The sequence below is a fragment of the Pseudorca crassidens genome, chromosome 3 (genome assembly GCF_039906515.1).
Source record: "Pseudorca crassidens isolate mPseCra1 chromosome 3, mPseCra1.hap1, whole genome shotgun sequence".
In the NCBI taxonomy this organism is placed as follows: domain Eukaryota; kingdom Metazoa; phylum Chordata; class Mammalia; order Artiodactyla; family Delphinidae; genus Pseudorca; species Pseudorca crassidens.
Genome location: NC_090298.1, coordinates 91,233,739 through 91,250,278, shown reverse-complemented (window position 1 = coordinate 91,250,278; position 16,540 = coordinate 91,233,739). Strand labels below are relative to the sequence as shown.

Genomic DNA, 16,540 nt, shown 5'->3' with positions numbered 1-16,540 from the left:
CTCCTAAGAAAAAACATGGTTCCCTAGCTTTCCAAATTCTTCTTAAGCTTTAATACATCCTGGAAACACAGGGAATTGATCACTGAAAATATCTTTTGACATTACATAATAGCAGATGGCTATTTTATGGGTTGCTTTAAAACATTTTTATGGTTCTTACTGACCAATATAGCAATATAAACCCAGGTGAACTTAGAGTTTGCTAACTTGCTTGTGGGTTCTACCCTAGTTACCCTCTTCCTAGCCCATATTACCTAGACACCACACTTTCTAAGATCACTATTAAATTAACCAAACCAAACCAAACCAACCTCTTCCTACTATGGACTGAATTGTGTTCCCCCCAAATTAATATGTTGAAGCCCTAACCCCCAACGTGATGGTATTTGGAGATGGTGCCTTTGGCAGGTAACAGGGTTAGATGAGGGTCATGAGGTCATGATGACCTCATGAGGGTCATGAGGTCATGAGGTCATGATGGGATCAGTGCCCTTATAAGAAGAGACACCAGAGAGCTTGCTTCCTCTTTCTGCCTTGTGAGGATACAGTGAAAAGGCAGCTGTATCTTGTATCTGGCAGCTGGCTTGTATCTGCAAGCCAGCTGGCTTGTATCTGCTTGTATCTGCAAGCCAGAAGACAGCTCTCACCAGAACCTGACCTACTGGCACCCTGACCTCAGGCTTTCAACCTCCAGAACTACATTTCTGTTGTTTAAGCCACTGAGTCTATGGTATTTTGTTATAGCAGCCTGAGCTAATTTGCTTTCTTCCCCACCCTTCAAAATCTCTTTACAGATTTGAATATTACAGGTTCCAACAATTAACTCTGCAGTGTCCTCTAATTGAAAACCAAATCTACTTGGTTTGAATTAAACTTTGGAACTCATTGATGTCTTGCTTTTGTAGTTGTTCTACAACAGCCTTCCTCCCCAGATACTCTTCCATTGTTCTTGATTATTTCCCTTGTATTTGTCTGCAATTCCATCATCTCTTTGGCAAACTGAAACCCCATGTTTATTAGTGGACAGGAGCTCAGGAATGGAGTTGGGGATACCAGAGAGTGAGAGATTTAGCCCCCCCCTTTTTTTTCTCCCAGAGAACAGGTTTCTCTGAGTTTAGGGTATTAAACTAAAGGTCCTTGAGAACTTAACAGATATAGGAACACAAACCGATAGCCCAAACGTATTTAAAACATTTCTGATAAGAAACGTACCAGTTTGGGATTGCTTCAGAGATTAAACAGCCATTTTCCCCTTCAAAAGGAATAATACTCTAATCATTTGGACGAGATGCACATAAATAAAATAAGTGCAAGTTTAATAGGTGGATTTGTTTCATGCTCATTACTATCATCAAACAATGAATTGTTCCCAAAATCTGCTATACACTGCATAGCAGAATGAGACACAGCAAAGCCCTAGACAGAAGTTCTGGCCCCAAGAAAATGACAAAATAAAAAGCAATTGCTCATTTTCCGAAAATTCCATCAGTAACTACACTTAGTATGTCATAGAAAACCACAAAAAATCAAAAAGGAATCTTGTTTTTTATGAGAACTATGAGTAACTAGAAAATATTACAGCAAAGGCCAACAGTATGCTTAGAGATTGCTTTTCTTCACTTACAAGATGTAGGTGATTATTCCTACAGACCACATGTCCACCTCAGGTCCATAGGCACAGCCTCTAAGAATTTCAGGTGCTGCAGAAAGAGTGAAAACTGTATTAAATTACTGTTTAAATTCAATATTCACATTTTAATAACAAGCAATAGGGAAGAAATGAATTCGTCAACAGAAACTTCAGCACAGTTTTATAACCAATCTTCTCTCCCCAAACCAAAGTATGAGTCTACAAATTCTTACGTCTATTTTAGTGGGAGACATTATAGTCTCTCTGTGTTTGGGGTGCATAAAAATAAAGTTATTAAATGTAATATTCTACATCAGAACATCATGATACTGCTCAAATCAGATAGAGCTATATTTCTGCTACAAAGGGAGCTGTGTACATAGAAAAGAAATGAAAGTTTAGCATAGTAAGGGGAAAAAGGCACAATCATGCCGCCTGGGGTGTCCATGAGTGTGTGTGTGTTTGACAACGTGCAGGGCAGGGAGCAGGGCAGATAGTGAGAGGACTGGAAAGTCTCTAGTACTGGAAGGTTGGAACAGGAGCTAGGAGGGGCCCTGGCACATGTCTCGGTGCTGAGAACTACACATAGGTCCTCAGAGAGCAGCTGTCCCCAGTCAGTTTGGGATTATGAACTGAGAAAGGGGGCTTCCCTGTGCACAAGGAGTCTGCTCCTATCAGCCCTGCCCACCATTGTGAAAATGGAAGGTCTTCTCAGCCATTAAACGGCCTGGTCCAGTAGTATAGGATAGTGAGATCTCCCATGATTTTATTACCTTAGAGCCGTGACAATGAAGAGTTAACTGGGTCTAACTGTTTGCACTGAGGATTGGAGGTGTTGTTTGTTTGCCTAACTAACAAAGGAAGAAAAGAAGTGAGAGCTCTACCCTCTACGTAGAAATAGGGCTCAGGTTTAGAGCCCAGAGTAGCCCCTTTCTATTTTGAACAAAAGTGTGGTCTGTAGGTGTCAGCAGGGCCCCTGAGGAAGGAGCTGATTGATGAATGCTGAGGGGTCCTTGAGGGAGGCCTTGGGGACAGGGGCACCACACTTCTCCTTCCCTCAGTGCGGCAGGAGAGCAGGATCCCTTGTCCATGCAGCCTGGGAATGTCAATATTGGTGGAGATTGTCAAAGTGAGCTCCTAAAGGAAGCTGGTCTCATGGGACTCTGAATTTAATTTACAGGAAGAAACACAGCAGATTTTCTACTGATGTCTTCCCATTCTATCCCCTTCTCTCCATCCTTTTCCAACCAGAATATTCTCTTCATATTTTATGTAGAAACTGTGTTACATAAAATATAGGAGATGAAGAGCCTGTGTAATGATGGTGTGCATTCTAGCACTCTGAGAAGCAATTCAGCAAGATGCACCCTTTAAGGAACTGGATCTGGGGCCAAGAAGTTTTTCTCATCTATGAGCAAATTATTCCTAGAATATTTTCCTTTTAAGATTTAATTAAGATAATTAAGAAAAATGCACGCTCAAAGCCAACACCATTCTCTCTGTCAGGTTGGCTTCCGTTTCTAGAGCCATCTGTACCCACAGACAGTTCCTTTGGGCCGCAGCAGCCCCCGCACTGAACTCCCACTCAAAAATGATTTGCTCATCATAGTGCAAAGGGAACTGAGGTTCGGCTGCCACTTCAGAAGGGTTACTACTGTCAGGGAGCTGAACACATGCATATTTGGCATGCACAGTTAGTACCATGTGCCCTTCCCCACTCCAGGTATCCACATCCGTGAAGCGTTATCAAGTCTCGTACTGACATTTCAACATAAACACAGAGATATGTTGGGGACAGTCTTATATTTCCTGGGTCTTGGTTTTTACCTCTAGTAAATGAATTGAACTAGCTAATTTCCAAGTTTACTTTGAGTTTTAGCCACTGTGATGTACGTAAAGGGATAGTTATGAGAGTTTAAGCAAGAAGAGAGGACAAGCACTCCTGCTACAGAACCTGCTGAAATCCCATCCCTCCCATCGGAGCGCCTACTGTGTCTGCTGCCCTGCAGGCACCTATCCTGTCAGGTCCAGTGAAATCAAACCTCCCGTCCTGTGCCGTGCAGAGGTCAGCACGCTGTCTCGAAGGTCAGGTGCTCTCTCAGGACATCCTCCATAGCTCCCAGGCCAAGGGCCCCAAACGAAGTGAATACTACGGAACAAAAGCCTTTCTGAATCCACTTTAGAGGGCATCTGGGTTTCTTAGCTGATATGGCAATATCTGATCTCCCTTCACAGCACTGGGTGCAACCTTACTCTCCAGAGGCAAGTTATTTCCTTGTAAGACCTTATGCTGCAACGTGAGTAAACTGGTGGTGTGAAAAGCTAGACTTTCCATAGTGAGGTTAACTGAGATGAAAGGAATATAGAACGTTTTCCCCCTCCATCATAAATTCCTCTTAAAAAGAATTTTTTAAATGAATTTATCCTATTGAATATTTACTAATCCTAATATAAGATTTGGGTGAAACATGCCTAAATTCCTAGACACAATTAGATACCAATTCACAGTAACCTTTAAATATTTTCACTCATTAGTTAATATGACCTTGACTTCAGAACCAGCAGAACACATCCTTGTAATCTATCTGAACCCTTTCCGAGAGCCAAAAGCTTTTCTAGAATACATTTCAGATGCTGGCACACCAGCGCTTCAAGTCTCCTAGGTATCAAATGTCCTTGAAGGTAATTCTACAGAATTGTGATTTTCTTAGAGTGAGAAATAGTTGACTACTTCCAGTTCAGTTCGAGAAAAGGCATCAACTAGTGCAACTATTAATGCTATAAGCACTTCTGGATGTCCTTCATATATTTTCTTACCTCGTTGCCAAAACAAACAAATGCAAAATGGGGGGATAAACCATTTCAAGGTGTAATACAGTTTTTAAAAATGTATTGTAAGTGATTTAGAACCATCTTTTCAGAAATAGTCAATAGTCATTTATTGATTTTCCTGGCTGTCTTCTAAGTAGATCCAAGTTTTCTGCCACTTCCTAAAGTTATCTTATCATTTATGTTACTGCTCATTAAACACTAAATGCTACAGAACTCCCAGGACACTTCACACTCCAATATCTAGCAATTGAAGGTACATATAAAGATTGGAATGAATTACGTTTTATTAAATAAAATCACTGTAACTGAAAATGGTTCTAAGATAAGAAGTATCAGGTATAGCCTGTGACACACTGATTGGTGCTAGGTTTTCCCTCTTTTCCTAAAGTCCTAGGAGAAGAATAGAGGGATAATTTAGTTCACTTCATTTTGTCAATGCCCTAGATGAGCTTTATGATCCCTTCCTACCTATGGAGTTAAAACTACAGAGTGGTGTTCGTTATCAGAAGACTTTTTCAAACTACTGTTAACTGTTTTGAGACAAATCCAAGGGAGACTAAGGTGAATGAAATCAACAGGTTCCTTCACTCACTCATTTAATAATTAATTTATAATAAATTTAATAAATTAATATATCATGAACTATTTGTTAAGCACATGCTGTATGACAGATACTGTTGGGTGGTGCTGGGGAATAATGGGGAGTTACAGAGAACAAGTCTCCATCATCACGGAGCTTACAGTTTGGTGGAGGAGGTAGATGCTGAATCAAGAAAATCATACGGGGACTTCCCTGGTGGTCTAGTGGTTAAGACTCTGCGCTCCCAATGCAGGGGGCCGGGGTTCCATCCCTGGTCAGGGAACTAGATCCTGCAAGCTTCAACGAAGATGCCTGCATGCCGCAACTAAGACCTGGCACAGCCAAATAACTAAATAAATAATTTTTCTAAAGTATCCTTTAAAAAAAAAAAAAGAAGAAAGAAAACCATACGAAGAAACGTAAAGTGGTAACCGGAAGCGCTTGGAGGGAGAGTGGCTCTAATAGAGGGCTGACCTGGTCAGAAAGATGGAGAAATGTGATCAGAGAAAGCAAAGTTTAAACAGATGTAAAAGATCTAGAGACGTTAACTAGGCAGGGGGAGAGGTAGTGGTTGAAAGAGACAGAAGAGGGTTCGGATGGAGAAAGCGCACGTAAAGAGACCTTGCGGCAAGAAGGAACAAGTGGCCCTTAGGGAACCGGAGCAGTCAGTGTGGGTGGAGCGTAGCCGGTGTGCGAGGCCCAGGTGCATCCAGCGCCTGGGAGGCAGGTCCAGGCCAGACTGCAGATTCCAATAGTTCAGGGGTTTCTTTGTTCGTTTGTTTTTAAATTCTCTCCTACATTTTCATTTTAACCATTCAAAACATATGGGAAATATAGCCAATATTTTATAATAACTATAAATGGAGTATAAACTGTAAAAATTTTGAATCACTATTTTGTACACCTGAAACTAATATAATATTGTCAATCAACTCTACCTCAATTACAAAATGGAAAAAAAAATCTATTTTCATCTTAAGGCCTGAATCTGACTTTACAAAACTACTCCCCCGCCCACCACAGCTGAGGCAAAAAACAATGTGGAGCTTTCACTGTAGAGGCTTATCTTGAATTCATAGTTTTCTGGGGGCCACAAAAATCCATGGCATCTTTAGCACAGCGTCTAGAAGTCTCTCTAAGCTTTGCCTCTGGGGAGTGAGCAGTTTGGAGGAAGGAAGGAGAGGGATTTATCTGCCAGAAGCAGAAGAGCAGTGTTTGGAAATTCTCTGCTTCTTCCTGGTTCCTAACTTGGCCTGGGAACCGGGAGGAGAATGCCTTCAGGGTAGCGACCTATAGGTGGCAGCAAGTGCCCACAGCCGGGCAGACTCCAAACTTGTGCTTTTCTTAGCATCTGTACCAAGTGTGGTCCTTTGTGACGGTGTCACATACATTTGGCAAGAATGAGGCACAACCTTTTTAACATTGTCAAGTGCAATTTTTGCTTTGACAACAGAGAAGCCAGGCGATGTTCCAGTGCTACATGTTATAACAAAGGTATGGAATGGATCAGACTGTGATACAGTTGAGATGCTTCCAGAGCGGGTTGCCTCTGGCTAGGAGCAGCCTTGTCACTTTACTACAGTGATTCTCAGAATACTATCAGTTCTTGCATGCCATGCTGTGGAAGCTTGAGAACGACAGAGGAGGCATTTGAAGCCCCTGTCACTTTAGTTATTTATAACTTGTTCGTGTAGGGCAAGAAAAAAGTTTGAAGGATGTTTTGAAACACAAGTGATAGGCTCTTTATGTTCCAATGCAGCTTTTCTATTTTCCTTGGCTCTTGATCTTTTACACAGCAAATATCAGGCAATCCATCTCTCACTTGATGTTTTTCATTTTAGCTGTTAACAAAGTCTTGGGCTTCCCTGGTGGCGCAGTGATTGAGAGTCCACCTGCCGATGCAGGGGACACGGGTTCGTGTCCCGGTCCGGGAAGATCCCACATGCTGTGGAGCGGCTGGGCCCGTGAGCCATGGCCGCTGAGCCTGCGCATCAGGCGGAGCCTGTACTCCGCAAAGGGAGAGGCCACAGCAGTGAGAGGCCCGCGTACTGCAAAAAAAAAAAAAAAAAAAAAGTCTTCCTTGCCACATGAATTGTATGACAGTTCTCTCTGTATAAATCTTATAAATGGGTGAAGAAAGAGCCTGTTTATTTTCCTCACTTTACTTTTTAAAATTTTTAATAATACCCTGAAGAGAAAATCAAATATGTGAGAACACCTAGTGCTTTCAGAAGAGGAAAAAAGAAACGCGACTTATTTTAATGAGCCTGTGAAAGTTTCATTTCTATGGAATTCACTTTTCTATGATTCCATTGAGCTCTCCCATCTTGGAGTAATCACTATTTGTTCCAAATCTTAATCATACCAAGTCTCCTGGTCACTTTAAAGCTGTGATGGATGCTGGCTGAGGGACAGCAAAGGAGTGTTAACCGTTGAGAAGCTGCCTTCCCACTTTTTGTGGGATAAGGTAGAGTATAAATAAATAAACCACATAAATAAATTAACCCAACTCATCCTAATATTAACATTATGTAAGAATCTCTTTTTTAAATGAAGATGCAGATATAAAGTAATGGACTTAGCATTCAAACACTGTCTCATGTGTTAAGTATGGCAAATACTGTGTTTTTCTCCAAAGACCCTATACATCTTACTGATAATTATCAATAATAATTCTTTTGAAACTTTTAATGTTTATTTTATGCATAACCTTCCTGTAGCAAACATTCTAAAATGGAACATTTTGTGGGTGTTCAGGGCCCAAATAATACGTTTTAAGCAAGTCTTCTACCCACTTGCCATCAATCACCTCTCCCTTTAGACCTCTTTTCCTCCCATCATTCCACCCTCACATATGTAATAATAGAGCTGAATCCTCAAGGCATGTGAATTCTCCGGCACAGTTGGTTCTGTTCTTGAAGTAGTCTCTTACAATTATAAGGAAGTGGGCACAGAAAATGATTTGTGATATGGAGACCCAGAAGTTAAGGATTAACAGTACATTAAAAGATTGTCTCTAAACTAAAAGGAGCAAGAGAAGTGAGGGGATGATGTTGGTGACAATCTCTTTAGACTCAATTTTATCAGCCATCTCAGGCCAAAATATACGTGGTTAACTTGGATTTAACTGAGTGGTTGTCCTAAACTTAGTTTATACATATAGAATGTATACACAGATTTTGTGGTAATATTATTTAATACCATATGGGTGATGAAGAAATTTGTAGGACTCTTCCTCCCTCTCCTTGTTGATAACCCTACATCCCGCGAGATGAGTCAATCAGCTTTTGTGACCATTCCCCAAGCTAGGGAGGCAGCCCCTTATATTGCTGACAGCTTTAGATGTGAGAACATTGTTTTGTGTGTATTGAGCTCAAATCCGTGCTTTACAACATCTATTCATGATTTCTAATTCCGTCCTGTGGAGCTTCTACTATTTGACAGTCTCAATGATAATGTGGTTTCTTCTCTTCTCTCTGGCCTCCTAATGGTGAACGTTGCCCAGGGATCAGTGGGGGTCGTTTCCTTTTCTGCTTTGGTGATGCTAGATAGTCTCATGACTTTAAATAGCATTTATATGTTGATAACGCCCACATTTATATCGACAGCCACACCCTTGCTCCTGAATTTCAGACATATACACCCCTCTGCCCACATGTCACCTCCACTTGGATGTCGAACAGGCATCTCAAAATCAACAAGCCCCAAACCTGCTGCTCCCGAAGTCTTCCTCATCTCAGTTAACGTTAGCTATATCTTTCCAGCTGGAGCTCTCTGATCCCTTCTCCGGCCTACTCTTGCCTGCCTACTGTTTCTTGCCTCAGGGTTGGTGTGCTCTGTCCCCTCTTCCTGGAATGTTCTTTCCCTAGATATCCATGTTGCTTGCTCTCTCCCTTACCTCTTTCAAGTCTTTGCTCTTATGTTCCCTTCTCAGGTGAAGCCTTCACTGATCACACCTGTTTAAATATTAACTCAGGCTTCCAGCACTTCCTATCCCCTTTCCCAACTCTATATTCTTCCACAGAAATTATATCCTCTTTCTATATAATTTACACATTTACTTTGTTCATTATTTGTCTTCTCCCACTAAAATGTACCTTTCTTAAAGAAGAAATTTTTTCACTGCTATATCGCTGCTATATCACCTAGAACAGTGCCTGGTGCATAATAGGAGTTTAATAAATATTTATTAAACGAAAAAAGAATAAAGTTCCACAGAATACCCTTGGTTTAGGTCAGTATCAGACCAACACAAAGGCCTCAAGAGACTCATTTTCCTCTAAGTTTAAAATTTCCAAGACAGCTTAAAATAAGCCTGCACTCAACCTGCAGAGTCCCTGTCCTTCTGCAAGGTCAAGAACAAGATGAGCTACAACCTTTCCTCATCACTCCTGCGTCTATCCCCAGTCCCACTTTTCCCTTTACCTGGCACTTGTTCATTTGGATCAGGCACTGCTAGCACGCTGGGGACAATCCTATGATGGCTTTGGGGACTTAGCATATCTCAGGGAAAACGAAGGGCTGTGCTCAGGAAGGGGAGATGGATCTGGGACCAACCTGCTTATCATTCTTTGCTTTCTTCCTTGAGCCTTCCCTACTCCCTTCCTATTGTCAACAAGCCCCATGGGAACCCTAGTGTACACACACCAGCCTGTCAAGGGGAAACTTATACACAGTGCAGATGACATTTTACTATATGTTTATTTCTTCTAGTGTTTTTTTTTTTTTTTTTTTTAAACTTCATTGCAAAAAGGAAGGCATCATTGTGGGTTTTTAATTAGCTCTCAGGCGAGATAATCCCCTACTTGATTAGGTTATCAATGTAATTGGGTACTCACTATTTCACCTTAACTATTTAGTGTTCTAGAAAAGAACGAAAACATGAAACTATCCTGAAAGCTTGTATTTTAGACTATTAAATTTACTTCTTTTATCTCACTTAAATTTTCCAATATTTTTCAAGGTAATGTGTGTGCATGTAGATAGAAATCTCTTCTGACTGTAGACTGTTGAAAATTGTAATTTTCGTAGAGTGAGTGTAATAGGTTATTTCTTTAGAACATAGCATGTGGTAACAAGGAAGGATTATCCCTATAATAATAAAACCTGGCAAATGCCAAGAGGAAATAAATTCTTAACAGCTTCTGGACCCTGAAAATAGAATTTGGATAAACAGACAAGTAGGAGTGTAAAATATGAACACATATAGTTTAATTAACTAAGCCTATAAATAAATTAGATACTTGGTATTAGACAGAAACATTCTTTTATCTAACAACTTCCACACTGGTTTCTTTTCTACTCTAACAGCTTGTATTTCTTTTCTGTGATGGGCATGGGTAGGTCTGAACACCCACAGAATTCAAGCCTCAAATATCTGAACCAGTTAAGATATTTTGGAAGTAATATTGCATAGTTATATTGTAGCACATTTATCAGGAGCCATGGCCCAATGGATTTTTTTTTTCTTGAGACCTGTTTCTTTTCCCAACAACAAGATTTTGAGAACTTCTTCAGTGTTGACCCCCTCATGGACTATGTTAGAGCACTAGTCATCGATTCCATTTATCTGGATCACAAATTTTAGTTTTCTGGCCTGGAGTTTAGTTTTGACTGGGCAGATTTCCCTGGAAATAATGAGTATTTGCTTAAACACACAACATCTGTGATATTTTTTCTTTTGAGATTCACTTATAGGAGAACTCTCTGTTATTAATAGCCTGGGGCAAAGGTTCTATAAGTGAGACTGATTGGGTAACTTTCCTTTTTTAATTTCCTGACAAATGACAGATGGTATCACATAGATCCCACTCTCTCCAAAGATGTAATTGAAAAAACCCTTCTATTCAAAAAACTAGACGCAGCGTACATAAGGATAATTGACCTAGGATGTAATCGTCCTTACATCAAGCAAGGAAACAAGGTCAGCCTTCCCCTCTCTGTCACTGTTCCAAGTTAAATGTAAAGTCTCTGTGTAAAGTAATGCTTTCCATAGCACGACAGTGATTCTTGCCAGTTTTGCTCTTGCGTTTAATTTCCAGATCATTCTATAAATGAACAGTTCCCGCCTCACCTAAATATTCTCAGAAGGTTACATGGCAAACTGATGACAGTACTTATATGTGGTGAAGGGAGAAAGGGCTAGAATTGAGGTTGATCCTCAAAGAGAGCTTCAGCCTTGTCTATAAATGGTCTAATTGTTTATAAGACAGATGAATATAAATATTACTATATTACATTAAAAAAAATTCAAAACCCTGCATCTTTCCTCCGCTCTAGATCACCTATTTCCTGTGCCCTGGTATTACTGGGACTTCTGTTTTTCCCTAACTCAGCTTTTTCAATGCTTTCAGTGTATCCTTAAAATCCTGCCCCCTCCTTTGCTCCCACTTGGAGGTAATATTCTAGTGTATTTCCTGTGGACCAAGAGTATGTATGAATATATGTCTCTTTATATATATTATTATTATTTTTAAAGTTTATTTATTTTTTGGTTGTGCTGGGTCTTTGGTGCTGCGCGCGGGCTTTCTCTAGTTGCATTGTTGCAGTACGTGGGCTTCTCATTGCGGTGGCTTCTCTTGCTTTGGAGCACAGGCTCTAGGTGCACGGGCTTCAGTAGTTGTGGCATGCAGTCTCAGTAGTTGTGGCGCATGGGTTTAGTTGCTCCATGGCACATGGGATCTTCCCGGACCAGGGCTTGAAACTGTGTCCCCTGCACTGGCAGGCAGATTCCTAACCACTGCACCAACAGGGAAGTCCTCCCTCTTTATATACATTATGAACTTTACTTTTTAAATTAAATACATTGAACTTTATTGTTTTTGATTTCTAAGCCTGCCTCAGCCTATATAATAGTAATTCCACACATACGTTTACCACTTTAGAGTCCACAAAGCACTTATATTTTCTCTCTCAATCTCCACCCCTGCCCCAGCTTCCTTGCTGCTTTCTCCTCCTTTCTGTATAATATAGCAAATTACTACTTCCTGATGAGTCTCTACCTATAGCAGAGTGGAAGGATTATCTTGATCTTGTTCACCCACTCAATTCCCTTTTTCCCCATTACACAGCCTCAAGGGTGATATGGATATCTGCAGGGAAAAAAACAGCAAATGGAAAATAAGCCTCCATTATGAGATGGCGTTATCTGTAAGATGGGCCTGTCTTATAAGATGGCAAAGACAAGCATCTGAAATAGTATTTTTACAATAATTTTTTTTTTTTTTTTTTTTTGCGGTACACGGGCCTCTCACTGTTGTGGCCTCTCCCGTTGCAGAGCACAGGCTCTGGACGCACAGACTCAGCAGCCATGGCTCACAGGCCCAGCCACTCCGCGGCATGTGGGATCTTCCCGGACCGGGGCACGAACCCGTGTCCCCTACATCGGCAGGCAGACTCTCAACCACTGTGCCACCAGGGAAGCCTTACAATAACTTTATATTAAAAAAATAAACGATTGGATTTAGGAGTAGATTGAATACATTATTCACTGAGAAGCTGTTTATGGAGTGACAGGAAAGAGCATTTACAATAGCTTTCTAATTTGTCTTCTTTTGATCTCTTTTCTCTCTCAAATCCATCTGTCATAATGTCATTATCAAGGTATTTATAAAATACAGGTTTGATTTAAAAATATAATTGCCCTGATTAAGAACCTTTGCTGGATCACTATTATCTACCAAAGCAAGTCTGAATTCCTTAGCCTAATGTACAGATTCTTTTAACATTTGGTCCATCCTACTTTTCCAAGTCCATCTGTATTCTCTGTACCAAAGACTCTATGTTCCAGTCATGCAAAGTGACAAAGTAACTAACAGTCCCTGAACTTTTAGATGCTACCACTCCTCTGACTTTTCTCTTCCTGTGCTTGCTGACAAACAATGCCTTGTGGCCACCTCTTCACTTGTTGAACTCCTACTAATCCTTTAGTACCCCTCCTCTGTAAAGGTCCATCTAAGAAGGATTAATTGTTCCCTCCCCTCTAAATGCTTGAGCCTTTGGCTCAGATAAATATCTAACTTATTACAATAAATTTTGATTTATGTGTACAGGTCTTTCTTCTTTTATAGCCTATGAAATCCTTAAAGGGCAAGATCATACTGTGTTCACTCTTATAATCTCAGTGACTAACATGGAGTCTATTAGACATTCAATGTTCATTTTATCAGTGAATGAATCATTCATTCATAGAATGACCATTCTGTACTGCTGCAAGAAAGATTTGCTCTTATCACTATTATTATTATTTATTTATTTATTTATATTTTGGCTGCACGTGCGATCTTCGTTGCGGCATGCGGGCTTCTCTCTAGATGCGGCATGCAGGTTTTCTCTCTCTAGTTATGGCGCGTGGGCTCCAGAGCGCATGGGCTCTATAGTTTGTGGTACGCAGGCTCTCTAGTTGAGGTGCATGGGCTCAGTAGTTGTGGTGCGCGGGCTTAGTTGCCCCTCGGCATGTGGGATCTTACTTCCCCAACCAGGGATGGAACCCACATCCTCTGCATGGGAAGGTGGATTCTTTACCACCGGACCATTGGGGAAGTCCCTCTTATCACTATTATTAAAGCCACTGAAAGGACTGCTATCTCTTAGTCACTGCAGGGACCCTGAGAGATCACTAGGGTAAGTTCTCCCTGATCCTTCAATTTCAGGGCTGCTCAAGTCTCAGAGAATTTCTCCAACCTACCTACCTCCCTGGAATACTTATTGTTCAGTATTAGATAATGATTACTAAATTGTCCACCAGCTTTATTCTTGTGGGAAATCCTTAATTTGTTGTCTCATTCTTTTCTCAATCCTCTTTCAATGCTTCTGTCAATTGGTCAGCAATTAGTGGTCACAAACAGGCAACCCCATTTGGCACATAGTACTAAATTCAAGGTTCTTATTTTTCTCCATATTGTTGGCAGGATCTGGAGGCAGGAAAGAAATTCAGGATGAGGACAAATAAGGACATATGAATTAGAGAAAGGAAAAGTTCACACGGCATCATTAGAAGGGAAGGGTGATAGGCTGTCCGCTAACAGTTCTAAGGAAAATGAAAAAGAGCATGCCTATAGGGAACATACTGCAATGGTTTCCACATTAAAAAAATATTTATTTACTTATTAATTTATTTGGCTGCATCAGGTCTTAGTGGCGGCATGCGGGCTTCTTTCTAGTTGTGGCGCGTGGGCTCTAGAGCATGCGGGCTTAGCCGCCCTGCAGCTTGTGGGATCTTAGTTCCCAGACCAGGGATTGAACGCACGTCCCCTGCATTGGAAGGCGGATTCTCAACCACTGGACTACCAGGAAAGTCCTCACATTTTTTTCTGAGAATGAAAATCTTACTCATAAGCCTGTGGTAGAGATAGTGAGTCGTCTAATGCAATATTCATTCTTTGTAATAGAACCCTGAATTCATTTGGGACAGCAGCACGTGCAGCCAAGGGACATATTGCCAGTTTCCCTGGCAGTGTGGAGGCTATAACTAAGTACTGGCAGTGTGGAGGCTATAACTAAGTACTGGCTAATAAGATATAAGTGGAAGTGACATGTGGGGCTTCAGCAAGCCTGTTTAACAGTGAAAATGTGCACTCTTTTTTAGATTTGTTTCCTTCTGGTTGTGTAGAATGCAGATATAATGACTGATTTCAAGCAGCCATTTTGGACTGTGAGGAAACATACTCAGGAATGGGAGAGTAAGACAGGAAAAGTCTGAATCCCTGACACTGAGATCCACCACACCTGCAGAGCCATAGCTGTGGAACCCATCAGGATTGCCTATCTCTAGACCTCTAGCATCAGAGAAATTAACTTCTGTCTTGTTTAAGCCATAGTTATTTTTAGTTTTCTGAGTTTACTCCTAATTGATAAATTACTCCTGTCCTCAAGGATCTTAAGATCCAGAAGAAGAATATTTGGCACAATGTAAAGATTTAACAGAAAGATAGGTACACAATTCTGTGCACTTACTGGATTTATGAACAATTCAGCTGCAAGAAAGTAATCTAAAATATTATTATTTTAGACCAGGGAAACTAGCTAGTTAAAATCAAAATTATAAAATGTTTATGTGAACATGGAAACATGGAGACTGGTGTGGAAGAATGAATGAGGCTGTTAATATTGATTACACATGTTTGGATTTTCACTTCTTACAATGACCAAGTAATACTTTTGAGGCTTCAAAAATTAAAATAGAGAATATTTTAAACTAAAAGCAATAACTGATGAATATTTCTATGAGGGAAAACTATACTGATTTATCTATGTTGCTTTTTTGAATAGGGAATTCTATAAATCTGTTTTCAGGACATTGTATACCAGGATTCTCATCCCTGATCCACTAATAACTAGATGTGGAATCTTGGGGAAGTTATACTCTTTTAACCTTAGTAAAATGAGAATGTTAGTAAATGAATATTAAAGTTTCTTTCAGCACTAATATTCTGTGAATTTAATCATACATTTGCTTCAGTGACTATCTTACTGCACCTCTCCAGTCTGATTTCTATGAATTCAAAAGTTGTTACAATGAGTTAGTAATGTAGTTCTTATGTGCCTATTTCTGAGGTGGGGTGACTAACAAATATAAATGCCATAGAAGAATAAGACAGATAACTCCAAATACCACCCTTCTCCTGTGTCTCCATAAAGGCCTTTCCATATGCATAACCTGGTATTTCCTAAGATGAGATACTTTTTTGGTTTCATGTCTGTTCCCCTATAGATTGTGAACCCCTGGGGATGGGGGTGGAGGCAAGAAATGCCTCTTCCTGGTGCCAAGCACTGGCCTGAAATACAGCAGGTGATTTTGCTGAAGAGATGAGCGAGTGAAGGAAGATTTGTGTAAAAAGACGATGATCCTAAGAGAAAATGATAGCTAATCTTATGACTGGTAACTTGAAGTCTTGTCTCTTTTCTTTGTAATCCAGATTTTAATTAATTTGTGACATATTCATTAGTCAGAAAAACTTTAGAAATTCTTGATAATTTTTGCAAGCTTTATAGGCTTTTAGGTTGTTGCCAGATTAATATAGCTGTCAAGGAAAGAAGGGCGAGCTTCATGCTGGCTTGGATCAAATGCTATTGTTCTGTCTCTGGATTATGAACTGTACTCAGGGTACCTTCAGCCCATTCTGGGAGACTGGGCAAGAGGATGGGAGGACTGTCCCACAGCTCATCTCTGGGGGACTCTGGCGGTGAAACCCCACCTAAAGCCGTTGTCCTAGTGAGGCTAGGCCAGTGCCATCCATGAGAACTACGGGCTACCCCTCTCTCACTGTAGTCTTATACACCATCGGAATTAATGATATATGCTCTCCTCACACACCTTCCTGAGTAAAAGCAAATATATGCTCTCCTCACACACCTTCCTGAGTAAAAGCAAATAAGTGAAGTAACAAAGGGCTCATGGCTTTAATCCCAACCACAATGCTGTTTCCCTGCCCTTTTCCCCGGTGACTGTCTTTCTATTCCTGAGTGGGTCCAAGAGTAGCTACTACCTAAAAGCAGGT

At 40.6% G+C, this 16,540-nt stretch overlaps 1 protein-coding gene across 3 annotated transcripts in view; it reads right to left on the bottom strand.

Annotated features, from left to right (window-relative positions):
* The window catches only part of CAMK4 (calcium/calmodulin dependent protein kinase IV), a 231,915-nt gene that overhangs the window by 24,687 nt on the left and 190,688 nt on the right, over positions 1-16,540 (bottom strand). For all 3 annotated transcript variants that reach the window (XM_067731417.1, XM_067731416.1, XM_067731418.1), the window contains one exon: positions 1,625-1,700. In XM_067731417.1, the coding sequence (XP_067587518.1) occupies positions 1,625-1,700 (76 nt within the window). The remainder of the gene's footprint in view (positions 1-1,624; positions 1,701-16,540) is intronic.